Source organism: Staurois parvus, unplaced genomic scaffold (genome assembly GCF_062004578.1).
Source record: "Staurois parvus isolate SC_StPar_1 unplaced genomic scaffold, SC_StPar_1.0 ptg000479l, whole genome shotgun sequence".
NCBI lineage: Eukaryota > Metazoa > Chordata > Amphibia > Anura > Ranidae > Staurois > Staurois parvus.
In genome coordinates this window covers 1,129,683-1,145,095 of record NW_028318275.1, presented here as the reverse complement: position 1 = coordinate 1,145,095, position 15,413 = coordinate 1,129,683, and the positions used below count along the sequence as shown (strand labels likewise).

Genomic DNA, 15,413 nt, shown 5'->3' with positions numbered 1-15,413 from the left:
ATAAAAATTTCATATGGGTACAGTGTTACATGACTGTGCAATTGTCACTCAAAGTGTGACGGCGCTGAAAGCTGGCCTGGGCAGGAAGGGGGTACAAGTGCCCGGTAGGAAAGTGGTTAATAATACTAGCCCATACCAGTACCCCACTTTCACCTTGCTAGCATCTAATTGAAGTGGAGCTCTGTGCTCCTTACTGATCCATCCACGGTCCCATTCATCTGGTTCGTCAAGTCACTCATCTCATCAGTCCATAAAACCTTTGAAAAATGTCTTCTGATATTTCTTGGCATCGTCTTGATGTTTAAACTTGTGTCTTGTTCAGTGGTCAGGTTTCAGCCTTCCTCACCTTGGCCATATCTCTGAGCACTGAACACCTTGTACTTCTGGGCACTCCAGGTAGGTTGCACATCTGGAATATGACAGCACTGGAGCATAATGGGTTCCTGGTAGCTTCATGTTTGACTATCAAAATCTTTGGCATGTAAGTTGTATCTCTTCTCAACAAGTTTCTTGCGACTGTGTAGACTATTTGCAACAAGACGTTTGATGGTTCTGTGATCACACCCCAATATCTTGGCAAGAGTGCTGCAGTCCTCTGAAACTTACAATTTTTTTTACTTTTCAGAGTTAAATTTTTGGCTTATCAGGAAAAGAAGATGCCTAATAATTATGCACACCTTGATATAGGGTATTGATCTCCTTAGGCCACACCCTCCATTACACAAATACACATCACCTGATATGCCTAAATCCAATATGCATTTAAAGTTTATACAGGTTGTGGACAATATGCATAAAAATGATGATTTGGTCAAGATACTCAATTGTGCACACAATTGTTTTTGTTTCAACCCCCCTCCCCCAACTATCCAAGACTTTTTTTCCTCTCACAAAAACTAAAGCCCGACGTACAAGCGTTTAGGCATGCTTACAGGTGTCAAGCGTTTTGGTGTTAATTTCATTGGCCATAATAATAATTTATTCTGGCCACTGAAATGAACACTCAAGCGCTAAAAATGCCTAGAGTTAACATGTGGTTAGGTGTGTTTACAAGCGTTTTTTTCTGCCAAAACACTTCTGCTCTGGCAGTGGGTTTTTTTTAACCCTGCCTCTAAACTGCTAAAAGTCTATGTGCTCATGGACACATAGGCCAACATGGAGGGGCATTTGGAAGCAGAGTAATGCCCCAAAAAAAAAAAAAAAAAAAAAAAGGCAGTAAAAAAAGTCCTGTGTGAATAAGGCCTTAATCAGTTGATGCCCTGACCTTTTCAAACAAGAATATAGATGTGTGACAGACAGACACACACACGTATTCTGATGCTTTCAGCCAAGATTCAATTGTAAAAGTGTGGTAAACCTTGGTGAAAAAAATTTGCCTCCAATTTGTACGGCCACAATAAGGAGTTGAAAGCAAAAAACTTAACACATACCTTAATGCGCTTATATTTTTGTGACATGTGTACTTGGACCGGATTCCCATACACAAGAGCTGGCTTATTATTGTAGTAATCAACCATAGCATGAGCCTCTGCTGGGGTGGACATTTCAATGAAAGCCTATTGAGGGAAAAAAAAAAAAATATTATTATTATGTTAACACTGAAAACATATGTACTAAGGTTTTATTCGCAAGCAAAAACTGCATTCTAAGTTTGCTGGGAAAGTAGTGCACTAGTTCAGTTAAAATAAAGAGCTGTGGTCTGCATTAAACACCTAAAAATAACTTTGCACCAATCACACTGATAAAAGAAGTGCATAATCTGAACTGTAGGATTCAGCATTGACATGTGGCTAGAACTACAGACGCTACTCACAAAAGGTCTGGCGATTATCATGAATGCTCATATTGTATGAGCAGGCACCCTGAAGTCATGATTACCAGGGCAATAATTAACATTTACATTGAGCATTATTGCAATTCTTGAGGAGAAACATCTGCTGCAAAAGAAAAAAAAAAAAAGTGCATCTCTTCTAAGTAGGCAGTTCCCCATTTACTCTTTGCAAACACTGCTAGTGCAGTAAAAAAATTAATACCTATTGATCTGCCACAATGCAGCAAACAATTTCCCTGTGCGCTCTGCTACACTAAAATCTAACTGGTGTGTTGTCAGTTGTAACAGTTCTCCCTAGCAGGACTACAGAATACATTTTGCTCTTCTCCTCAACAGGTTCTAGGTAGTGCAGCAGAATTAATGCTAGCACAACGGATTACCATCTTAGTGCTCAGTGTGCACAACTTTTTACTGTCCAAACAACATTTTTTAAAGAGATAACATGGTGAAATATCAATGTATAGCAGAGATGAAGTAAATGTATTTATTTGCCTAGACACATTTTAATAAAAACAGACACCACCCAAATCCTGTATGATAGCTAGCAATATGAAAAAAAAACCATGGTATCTCTTATTAGGTACTCCAGTGTATCACCTGGACCATCACTGTTCTAAAGCTTAAATGAGGTCCACCTTTCAGCAATTTATTTTTAGTGCAGAATCAATAGCTAAGGACAGTGACACCATTATAGCCTTGTACAGAGGGTGTAGACACAAACAGGAAGGTTACATCAAGATAAAGAATGGCATCCAACCAATAAAGTGTCCAACCACAAAGGGGAATATTTTGGGTGGGGCTGAAATTAAAGATCAACTGTAAGCATAATTTTGATAGCTATACCTCGTTCTTTTTGTTCAGAATGAAACAGCTGGCAACCGTTCCAAAGGGCTTGGCAAGTTTTAGAAGCTGGAACCTCAAGTTCTTTCCTCGCTCAAACTCCATGATATGAACCACCCTGCCGGTTCCCTAAATGAAAAGCATAAATTAAACCACTGCATAGAACAAAAAAGTACTTTTGTCAATGGCATGCACTGAGTACTTCTAGGAACCAGTCCAATCTAGTACCCACAGATATCCAACACTCAATTCTCAGCTTCCTGAAGAGGTTGGTGCTTGAACCACCCTCCCCAGTAATGAGACTGATGGCCTTAAAATCAAAGGATGAACAGGCAGCGAGGCCACGACTTTCGTTTAAAGTGAACTTATATTTACTGACCTATGTAAATGAACAGGATCATTAGTCAATGCTACCCCCCCCCCTTCAATAGCCTTAGAAATACTCAGGAACTTGATGTGAAGTCATATGTTCCTCCACACCTAAAAGCACTCCATTACTAGGCAACATCTCCAGGCCTGTAAAACTTGTTTCTTGGAGTAATCAAAAGAGATCCCTCTTCTCTATTCATCCAAGTCACCATGACTAATGAAGGCGCACTGTGTCCTGCGATGTACAATTAAGAAAAAAAAAAACACAAACATTTTCCTGTACTTTTAGATACAGGTTTAAAAAAAAAAAAAAAAAAAATAGTGGAAATTTGTAAACATGTATCGGTTCTTTACTAAAGATGTTGTATTCCAAACTAACATGTCCGTGCATATCGTGCCACAACTGCCTACAACAGCCATTACTGTGTATTACGGAGTTACAATAATCTAAAAATCAGAAGACCCACTTCAGTGGATACAAACCATTTTCCTTGGCATTGGTCTTTGTCCTGACATGTCTTCATGTCCTGCACAATTAAAGCACAAACATTACAATTAAAATAGGTTCTACAGGTATAATGCAAACAAATATCTGCATCTATGTTTAGGGCATTGTGGTTAAAACACACAAAAAAAGAAAAAACACCTTGTATTTTTTTTTTTTTTTTACACTTATGGTTTGCATGGTCTTGCTTTGCATAAGCCATGTGCTGTAAACAGACCACTACATCCTGGGCTTGCAAGTATTCCAAGCAAGGGACTGGTGAAAGGGTATGACATCCCTTCCTAAAACATGAATTATCTCCTCAGGCACAGAACCCACTTACCTAGGTAACCCCTAAAGTTTCCATGTCGATCATCAGGGCCACCTCTCATGGCCATCGCTGGAGGAGGTGGTCCCAGAAGTCCAGGGGCTGGATTGGTTGATTGCTGCAGCATGTAAGGATCGCCCCTGCAAATATTCCATCAGTTAACACTGGATGTGAAACTGGAACATTTTAAAACTATACACAGAATAAGAGTACACCACACCGACCAGTAATAAGTGTTACATCAACAAGATATGTACAACTGAATGCTCCCTGTTATTTTATTACCCAAGCTACAGAAAAAAAAACAAAAAACCACAACACTTAAAAGCAGCTTGAGCTGTCTGTATATACTGTCTGTGGTGCTCCCTGGAACTCCTGAACTCTAGGCCCTCTCAGCAAATACCAACCTTCCAGGAGCATTTCAGAGTCATATCTATTCACAATGTGTCTCTATTGATCCTAGAATCATATGCAAATGTTTTACAGAACACTTTAGAGTAATCTTACATCCCAAAAGACATACTGGCAGGTTTATCATCTACTGGTCAAATTTAACACACATATTCCAAGTTCTATTAGTACTATGGAATGGACATTTGACCAAAGCTAGGACTACATACTTTTCTGCCATATCAAAGGACAAAGTAAGTGTCTCTGCAAACACCCCCCTGACACCTTCCCCATACTCCCCCTTAGAGGACCAATAGGAGTGCATAGTGTAGTTAGAGCATTTTATGTTACACACTTACATTCCATGTTCAGCCAATTCTGGAAATCTGCACAGAAGACAAGCAATACATTAGTTGAATGTAAAATTAAAAAAATTAAAATTAAAACTAACAAATTGTTTACATGCTACACAAACCCTTTACTTTTCCAGAAGGCAGAAATTAGGCTATTGTTCCCCACAAAAAAAAAGAAAAAAAGGAAGAAGAGCAATTTGCATGCATGCCACATCAATGGCCTGCCAAGGAACTCTAATTTCACCAATGTACAGTTACCGAAGGTTTTTTTTGTACATTTGGTCCAGCTCATCTTAAACTTGTGATAGACAGGTCAACTTTAAGTGGGCACTAGCTGTGAATGTCTTTCTAGTATCTACACAAAATGATCCCCCATGTTTTCTTTACATCTTAACATTAGAGTAGAAGGGAAAGCCAATGAAAAGACAGCTGGGGAAGGGGGGGAGGGGTTAAGGGGTTAGCATAACTAAACCAAGTTCTATTTAAATTATATGCATCAAATCTTCTTTGCCCAATGGCTACCTGACACATTTGCTTAACTCCTTTGCACCAACAGTAGGCGTACAGTTGTGTTCAAAATAATAGCAGTGTGATGAAAAAAGTGAATAAAGCTCAAAATCCTTCTAATAGCTTTTATTTCCATACACACAAATGCATTGGGAACACTACACATTCTATTCCAAATCAAAATATGAAGAAAAATATATCAAATTTGTGTTCCTCTAAAAAAATGAAAGAAAAGTAAATGGACTGTTCAAAAAAAAAAAAAAAAAAAAAAACCAGCAGTGTTTGTATTCTTCTTTACAAAATCAAACATTCACTGAAAAATGTTTGAAGATTTTGCTTTCCTTTGAATCACTTAATGAATATTTAGTTGTATAAGCACTGTTTCTGAGAACTGCTGTACATCTGTGTTGCATGGAGTCAACCAACTTCTGGCACCTGTGAATAGGTATTCCAGCCCAGGATGATTGAACTACATTCCACAGTTCTTCTCTATTTCTTGGTTTTGCCTCAGAAACTGCATTTTTGATGTCACCCCACAAGTTTTCTATTGGATTAAGATCCGGGGATTGGGCTGGCCACTCCATAACGTCAATCTTGTTGGTCTGGAACCAAGATGTTGCACGTTTACTGGTGTGTTTGGGGTCGTCTTTTTGGCACACCCATTTCAACTTCAGCATAAGGCAGCATACATTCTGATGTATTCAAACTGATCCATGATCCCTGGTATGCGATAAATAGGCCCAACACCGTAGTATGAAAAACATCCCCATATCATGATGCTTGAACAACCATGCTTCACTGTCTTCACAGTGTACTGTGGCTTGAATTCAGTGTTTGGGGGTCGTCTGACAAACTGTCTCCGGCCACTAGACCCAAAAAGAACAATCTTACTTTCATCAGTCCACAAAATGTTGCGCCATTTCTCTTTAGGCCAGTCAAAGTGCTCTTTGGCAAATTGTAACCTCTTCAGCGCGTCTTTTTTTCAACAGTGGGACTTTGTGGGGGCTTCTGGCAGATAGCTTGGCTTCACATAGGCGTCTTCTAATTGTAACAGTACTCACAGGTAACTTTAGACCTTCTTTGATCTTCCTGGAGCTGATTGTTGGTGGAGTCCGTGCCATTTTGGCTATTCTATCCATTCAAATGGTAGTGTTTCACTTTCTTCCACGTCTTTCAGGTTTTGGTTGCCATTTTAAAGCATCTGCGATTTTAGCTGGGCAGCCTATCATTTTCTGCACTTTATATGTTTTCCCCTCTCCAATCAACTTTTTAATCAAGGTACGCTGGTCTTCTGAACAATGTCTGTAACGACCCATTTTCCTCAATTTCAGAGAGAAATGCACTGTAACCAGCATGTACAACATTTGCTGTCCTCCTTCCTTAAATAAGGGCAATAATTGCCACCTGTTTTTCAAAGAATGAATGACCTCACTAATAGAACTCCACAGAATCAGCAGCATGCATGTCATGACTGTTGGGTCTGTTGGATTTCTATTACTCTACTACACCTGCTAGTAAATTATTTGCCATGTAGAAATATAATTTCTACCAAAAACAGTGATTGATCAGGTTAGTGATGTCTGACTGCTATTATTTTGAACACAACTGTATATGCGGTCACCTGGCGGGTGGGCCTTGACACTGAAAGACTGCATATGTGCGTAACAAGGTCTCACAAGCTGGAAAAATATGCCACAGATTATACAATGTTATAATTTTTTTTTTAAATATATTTTTTTTTTTTTTTTTTTTTTACACACATACTTCTTTTTAAAGTGTGCATATGTCAGGAAAGAAAACCCATTTAAAATGCTTCACTTACAGGTCAAGCAGCAGCAGACGTTGCTTTCTATGGTACCCTTCATTGATATGTTCTTTCCAGTTCTATCGAAAAAAAAAATAGATGCTTTAGTAAGGAAATATTTCCAGACTACACAGATAAGTGTTGAGCAACTAAACAACTAGAGCCAAAAAGACCAATTTAAGCAAAAAACAAGTTTCCCCACATTTGAAAAACAAATTCTCAGAACTCAGTCAGTTTGGTACGGTCCAATGCCATAGGGGAGATTTTCCCTTGGTTCCAGTATACTCAGGACAAGGGAGAGTCTCTCCAACTGGGAAACCTAAAGCTAGAAAAACCTGACAGATGTTCTAAACCTTCAAATGCGCTATCCACATTAAGTTTTGGCTGGAGCTACTTTAACAAAATGCTTGGATCTCCATTTTTGCGTCAGGACACTGGCTTACATGCCTTTACCTGCACCAAGAACTCTAAGTGACTAGTGCTGCCTATTGGTCTGTAGAAATATATATACACACACAATAAGGCAGAACACAACCATAGTGTAATCAGCTTAAGTCCAAGATAAAAAAAAAAAAAGTGCTCAACCTCCAGCTGTTGCCAGAGCTGGGGTTGGAGCTGTAAAAGTGCCCAGGATGCTTTGTGATACCACTGATCCAATTTTAGCATCCTTGACACTTTACAGCTTCCAACCCCCACTAATTGTTTTCCTGGAACGAATACACAAACTATCCTGGGCCACAGGTAAGCAATGTAATATTTTCCTTTTGGGCATGTATATCTTCTCTTTGCCTTGATTTGAATTAAAGAATAAGTGCACTTCTTTTATCCATGAATGCCAAACCCCCCCCAAAATGTATAGAGATCCAATTGTCGCAGCCTCTTGGCTGCACTTGCACATTACAGCCCCAGACTTCCATGGGGCTGTCTTCCAGCCAGGGGCAAACACCCCATCAAAGTCTACTGGGCTGTACTGCGAAGTCACAGCCAAAAAGGAGCCTTTTATCACTAGATGCAAACATCAGAAGCCATCAGATCTCGACAAGCATAAATCTGTGGAGTGGGAGGGTAGGACTGTTTAGGTCAAGGCAAAAAAGAATAAATGCACTTTATAAGGGCACAACTAACCCCACGGTAATTCAGCTAAAGTTTGAATGCTTAAATTGTTCTTTGGATATCTATAAAAGACTGGCATGTGCCTAAAAATACCAGAGTAACCCAACACTTCCTTCTGCTCTGAGCAAAGTCACCTTTTAATATAAAATGCTGACCTTTAAGGGGTGATCAAAAAAACAAAAAAAAAAAAACAAACCACATTTGAAAAGTATCCTTTTTTCCTACACAGGATATAAGAATACCAAGGCAGAACAGTGAATGGGGGAAAACAAGTCTGTACACCAAGCTGCAAAAAACAGAATGGATTTGCAGAAACTGAAAGAAAGTTGTGAAGTGTTTTAATAAACCAACCCTGCTCCAATTCTCCTTGACTAGTGAGACTGTACAATGCATACCAGGCTTGAATCAAAACGCAAATACCTGACCAAATAGCATTAGGTGTTCGAATGAACACAGATTTCTGCCCAACAGTCAGAAGGCATGCCAAGTACAATAGCTGAATGAATTTGTAAAGTATGTCACATATAGAAATAAAGTGACAAAATGCCCATCCACGGACAGAGAAAGTTTGGACGTATTGGTTACCCCTTTCTCAAGCAATTAAAAACTGAACAGGATGGATCTAGAAGTCACGGAAGAAGTAAATCCTTCCAAACATGAACATGTTAATTAAACGTAGCTGATTGGCTTTAGATGTTTAGTTTCACTTGTAAAGCCTTGAAAGACATAAGCTATTTAAAAGAATGGAAAAATAAGGAGCTATGAACTATGAATGTCAGCTTATATCTTTTGGTTTTAGAAGTTTCAAAACAAGAAATTCTTTTGAGTTCCTTAGGGGCACAGAGCAAGAAGGAATTGTGAGACATATGGGTTATATACCGCCATATACAGGGGATTTGGACACTATAACCCCTTCTACTACCCCTTTAGTTTCAAGCAAAAGCAGTAGTAATGATCATAAGGCAGAAAGGTGGGACTTGTTTCTTAATTGTTCATTAAGGGACACAACGTCTGACGGAATTCTGAGATGTGCGACATTCAAATGTAGGGCAATCACAGCAAAAGAATGCCAAAGACCAACCAGGTCAAACCGAAAGCCTGTTGAAGTCGGAGCGGTTATTTTGGCTGCTGGTTTGTTTCCAGTGTCCCAATTTTCCCTTAGTGACCGCATAACCCATACGTCTCAGAACTCCTAGCCCTGTGTCCCTTCATTAAGAACCACCATTTTTTTTTAAAAAAGAGAACATTAATTTTATACAAATATAGATAGCTAGAGGCAGGGGTAAAGACAGCTTGCCAAGACAGGAACAATTGCAAAGTTGAGGTTGGATGAGCTTACCTTCTGAAAGGCGAAATGAAAGGGATATGTTTGCACTGTTTTGTCCAGTCCATTCAAAAAGAGCAAGAACTGGCTACAATGTTTAAGTACAAGTAAGCTATAAAAGCTTAATAACAAGATTAGCTCAACCAAATGTAGGGCCCAAGGAGATTATGGAATTTGTAGCCTGTATTAAAATATAAGCACAAGTGCATGCAGGGCATACTGAGAAGGCTTCTTTTGTGTGTGGCTAAAAGACAGGCATTCACATTACCCTTTAGTCAGGCCTAAAGAACCAGCAGATTAATGGGCATAACTTATTACGTATTTTGGATCTGTGCTGAGGCCACAACGTTAAGTAAAAACTTTCTGGCTACAAAAAAGGTAATTCTGAACTCTGAAGTATCCGTTAACAGCCCAATTTCAGTTTAAAAAATGATTTGGAATCAAGTCTTTTTGCAGAGATAGAGTATGAATGTGTATTGTGAAGCAAACCAATCATGATTATAAACAGATAAGAGAAAGTCACACCCCTTGCATGATACCAAAACTAAAATCTATAGAGACTTCAGAACTTAGGGATGAGATGGGGGTGGGGATAACTCACCTTAAAGGAATTGCAAGGTATATCACACAGAGTACAGAGATGGGGGTACACTTTAGGCGTAAGGCCATGGAAATCATCAAAACTTCTACCGGATGGCATTCCTCTTGACTTTTCAAACATAGATCTCTCTTGTGGCTGAGCGTAACCCAAGCGATCATAGTCACTATCGAGCTTACGAAAAGGGGGTTCGGATAAGAATCTGTCGTCTCTAAGCCTCTCACGATCTCTTAACCGTTCATCCATATCCAATCTCTCTCGATAAGCAAGTTCTCGAGAGCGGCCCCCATGATTATGGTCAACCACAGGATTGAGACTAGAGGGGCGATCATCAAAACTCTCTCTTCTGAAGGGCCTGAGGTCATCCCAGTCATCGCGTGAAGGTCTCAGTGTATCGCGAGACAGTCTCTCTCTCCTTAGCATAACATCTTCTGCCCTCCTCCTTTTAAGATGCTCAATAATCTGAGGCAAATTCTCAGCGGTGATCTTTTCCTCTGGATAGCGACTTAATTCATCCAAGTCACTAGAGGAAAGACCAAAGCTGGCCAATATTTTACTGGCCTGATCAGGATCTCTGGATGGTTGAGAAGACAAAGGTGGCGGACCCCTGCCACCAAGGCTTAAAATGGATGGCAAGTTTTGAGAAGAGGAGCCAGAGGGCAGCATACCACGGGATCCTTGCGGGCCCATTTTAGAGGTTGGACCTAGGTCCATCAAGCTGGAAATACGACCAGAGCTTTGGCCCAATCGACCAAAGCCAGATGATAAAGGCTGATCACTTGAGAGAAGGCCCATTCTGGATGCATCTCGTCTGCGTTGATCAGGCAGATCTCTGCTTAGGGATGAATGAGAAAACTTAGACATTATGGGGCTATTCTCTCAGATTCTCAAAAAGAAAGGCAAAGCAAGAATAAGGATCAAGTCCTGCAGCTAGTGTACAAACACTTGAAAACGTTGTGACTGGGGAGATGGATGAATCTTCTTTAAGAATATAGACGCCAAGAAACTCTGTAGAAAAACAAGCAATTTTAGTCATTTAGTTATAATATCAACATCAAATTTTGGCCTTAAATGGAAAACATTTAAAAACAGTTCAAGAAATGGTCTCATCTAAGACCCAACATAACACTAGCCAGAGGAAATTCAGCGAACACAAAATATCAGAAATTCAGCATTTTCAATGCTATACTTTTGCTGGATGAAACACCATTCTTTCACAGATCGATTTTCTTGATACAAAACAGAGAGCATTCAAATCTTTAATATCAAAATGATCAAATCTAAGAAAATATCAGAATTAAAATAAGTCCTGTTGTAAAAATTTTTGAATGACATCTCTTAACGTATTTGAAAACAAAGTTTAAATTTAAAGGGGCAGGAAGGGAAAAAGGCACTGTGTATAAACAGCAAGAAGATACTTGCAAAGAATGAAAGGAAAAAAAAAAAAAGTATACAAATGGACATACTTTAAAGCGGTATTGAGCACAAAACCAAAAAATATATTGCAGCTTACAATCAGATATGGTGGCTGCATTCGTTCTTTAGACTGGACCCCCCCACCACCAACCCGTTTTCACCAGGTGATCTGGCTAGTAACACCTTCAGTATTAGGGAACCTCTGGACAGCAGCATGGTAAATCTGAGAATAGGGGGGGGGGGAAGAGAAGAGAAGGTGGGTGTGTCAAACATACTAGCATATTTAGATACACTAACAAATTGAAACCAAACTCCAGCTAACACTTTATAAGCAGTTACAGCAAGGGCTGATACAACTAAATCATCAATCGATTATGAAAATAGTTGTAAACTACTTTTTATATTTGATTAGTTGGTCAGCCAAAAACAGCTCAGTACACCATTCATACATGTCAGTATACAGAGTGCAGCACACTGTCCATACATGTCAGTAAGTCAGTAAGTGCATAAGAGCCTGAGAAAGTGTGAGGAGCAATGCCCCATGACATGTAGCCCTGGGCAGAAGGAAGTGAGCGATTTTCTAAAGGCAGAAGTTTTACCTTGCTATAGGGGCATACTATACTTTGTGGCTTGCTATAGGGGCACTCTAAAAAGCAAAAAGGAGCCAGAAGCACCAGTGGAGGTCTTCAGAAGAGAAGAATAAGAGCTGCTCTGTGCAAAACCATTACACAGAGCAGGTAAATATGAAGAGATTGTAAAAAAAAACCCACACGTTTCCAATCAATTTAACCCCTTGGTGCCGGCACCTCCCGGCCCTTTAAGGGTTTCAGAAGCTGGGAGGTGGGGAGGGCCTTAAGGTCACGTGACTGCCGTGATTCGCTGTCGCATGATTGGGAAAGGCCCCGATCGCAAGAGGAGATTGGGACCTCTCTGTGAGTACCGGACATGTGTGCTGGGAGCACGCGCTCTCAGCACATATGGTTTTCTTAATTGCACGCAAATGTGCGGCCGCTCGGGCGTCAAGGCCCAGACGCCGGGAGGCCGCACATATACATGCGGCCGGCGCAAAGAGGTTAAGGGTTCTGTGCAGGGAAGAACCCAGAGAAGTTGGTGGATGATAGATTGGAGGTAACAGAAAACATTACAATTAGTTGTGCACCGAAATGAAAATTCTGGTGCCGAACCTGAAAATTCAAAAAAAAAAAAAAAAAAAAAAAAAAAAAGAATAAGTGTAGGAACCTGGCGAGCGCATAGAATAGCAGCCAATTGCACCAAAAAGGAACCACAAACCTTTCCAACAAATAATAAAGATAAAACAGTGCAGCGCTAAAAACAATGAGCACATCAATGAAAATTAAAATATTTCTAAAAACTCATAAAAAGCCCGGTATTAACTAGATAATAAAGAATGCAGCAAATATATTCAAATAAAGTGACAGTGACTCAAAACCCCCAAAGCTAGTATGCAGGGTGACGGTAAGAGTTCCAGATGAACTATGATAGATGTGACCGCTTTTCTATCCCAGTGCGAGATAATATATCATCCAGTGAAAAATGGTAAGATTGCACACTAACCGGAAGCACAATCTTAATGCGCATAGATCGAACGTATCAACCGGAGGTCTCCTAAAGGGTACAGCCTGGTACAAGATCCCCTCCTCTGAAGATATGGGTATTAGAGATGTCAATCAGAGGGCACCTTTAACAGGTTGTCTGCAACAGGGTCTGGTCATAGGCTTTCCTCCTCTGGTCCGGGTAGATCACCTGGGGTTTATTATTAGTTAATAAAATTAGAGCATAGATACCCTATGTATGTTTACAGCTATCTATGCTCTAATTTTAGTACTTGCCTAATAAATACGGCTACATACTACACTATGGGCATCTATATTTCTTGCTCTGCACCGAGCAATTAAACCCCATCCCAGGACCCCAGGTGATCTACCCAGACCAGAGGGAAGCCTATGACCAGACACTGTTGCAGACAACCCATTAAAAGGGCCCTCTGACTGACATCTTTAATACCCACATCTATGGAGGAGGGGGATCTTGTACCAGGCTGTACCCTTTAGGAGACCTCCGGTTGATACGTCCGATCTATGTGCATTAAGATTGCGCTTCCGGTTAGTGTGCAATCTTACCATTTTTCACCAGATATTATCCCACACTGGGATAGAAAAGCGGTCACATCTATCATAGTTTATCTGGAACTCTTACCGTCACCCTGCATACTAGCTTTGGGGGTTTTGAGTCACTTTGTCACTTTATTTGAATATATTTGCTGCATTCTTATTTATCATGTAGTTAATATCGGGCTTTTTATGAGTTTATAGAAATATTTTAATTTTCATTGATATACTCGTTTTTAGCGCTGCACTGTTTTAGCTTTATTGGAAATTCAAAATGCACTTGGCCGAAATCAGAAATGCGCAGTTTTTAAAAAAATATTTTTGGAAAAAATTACACTTCGATTTAAAAAAATAAAATAAAAATATATGCCCCAATTTTTTTGTAAAATATAAAAGGATGTTTCGGCAGGTAAATAGATAACCAACATACCACACTTTAAAATTGCGCACGCTCGTGGAATGGTGTGAAACTGCAGTACTTAATCTCCATGGGTGATGCTTTAAAAATTTCTACAGGTTAGTAGTGTAAGGTTACAGAGGAGGTCTAGTGCTAGAATTATTGCTCTGACTTGGTGATACCTCGTGTGTAGTTTGAAAACCATTTACATATGTGGGCATGGCCTATGTATGCGTTCACCACTACATGCGAGAACAGGGGCACTTTAATCTTTTTTTTTTTTAATGAATTAAAATTTTTTTTTTGCACTGTCCCTTTAAAAAAAATTTTTAATCACTTTTATTCTTATCACAAGGAATGCATGAATCCCTTGTGAGAAATAATTAGTGACAGGTCCTCTTTATGGAGAGATATGGGGTCAATAGGACCCCACATCTCTGCTCTACAATTTAGAGCATTAGATATTATAACCCCCCCCCCCCCCCAAAAAAAAAAAACAAAAAACCCAAAAAGCATTGATCTAGTGTTTAAAAATGCCGGGATCGTTCAATGGTTTCTCAGGTAAGGCTTTGAACTAGTGAGCGCCGGCCGGTGGCGGCTGCGGCGAGGCTTTTTCGGCACATGTATCAGTATCATCCCTATTGGTTGAAACGGGTGTTTTTGACCAAAACGTTTTGACCACCAAAATGTCCTTGCATCCCTAATTACAACTAAATGTTTACCAGTATTGTGCATTATATTATAAAACGAACACACACTAATCATTGGATTTGGGTGTTCCAGGGCAGGTGTATAAAATCAAGCACCTAGGCATGCAGACTGCTTCTACAAATATTTGTGAAAGAATGGGTCGCTCTCAGGAGCTCAGTGAATTCAAACGTGGTACCGTGATAGGTTGCCACCTGTGCAATAAGTCCATCCGTAAAATTTCCTTGCTACTAAATATTCCATGGTCAACTGTTAGTGGCATTATAACAAATTGGGAACAGCAGCAACTGAGCCACGAAGTGTTAGGCCACGTAAATGACAGAGTGGGGTCAGCGCACAATTCGCAGAAGTCGCCAACTGTCTGCAGAGTCAAAGGCTAAAGACCTCCAAACTTCATATGGCCTTCACATTAGCACAACAGTGCGTAAAAAGCGTCACTGAATGGGTTTCCCTGACCAAGCAGCTGCATCCAAGCCTTACATCACCAAGTGCAATAAAAAAGCGTTGGATGCAGTGGTGTAAAGCACGCCGCCACTGAACTCTGGAGCCATGGAGATGTGTTCTCTGGAGTGATGAATCACAATTCTCTGTATCTGGGTTTGGCAGTTGCCAGGAGTACGGCATTTGCCAGACTGCATTGTGCCAAGTGTAAAGTTTGGTGGAGTGGGGATTATGGCGTGGGGTTGTTTTTTTAGGGGTTGGGCTTGGCCCCTTAGTTTGAGTGAAGGGAACTCCTAAGGCATCAGCATACCAAGATATTTTGGACAATTTCATGCTTCCAACTCTGTGGGAACAGTTTGGGGTATAGGCCCCTTCTTGTTC

General features: G+C 40.1%; 1 protein-coding gene across 1 annotated transcript in view; it reads right to left on the bottom strand.

Moving 5' to 3' along the window:
- LOC149452326 (matrin-3-like) overlaps window positions 1-15,413 on the bottom strand; it is a 44,694-nt gene that overhangs the window by 15,902 nt on the left and 13,379 nt on the right. Inside the window, exons 2-8 of the mRNA XM_089689503.1 lie at window positions 9,945-10,949; window positions 6,925-6,986; window positions 4,602-4,628; window positions 3,868-3,992; window positions 3,524-3,567; window positions 2,675-2,800; window positions 1,431-1,556 (exon numbers count right to left, since the gene is read on the bottom strand). Coding sequence (XP_089545629.1) covers window positions 1,431-1,556; window positions 2,675-2,800; window positions 3,524-3,567; window positions 3,868-3,992; window positions 4,602-4,628; window positions 6,925-6,986; window positions 9,945-10,805 — 1,371 coding nt within the window. The 5' untranslated portion in view covers window positions 10,806-10,949. The remainder of the gene's footprint in view (window positions 1-1,430; window positions 1,557-2,674; window positions 2,801-3,523; window positions 3,568-3,867; window positions 3,993-4,601; window positions 4,629-6,924; window positions 6,987-9,944; window positions 10,950-15,413) is intronic.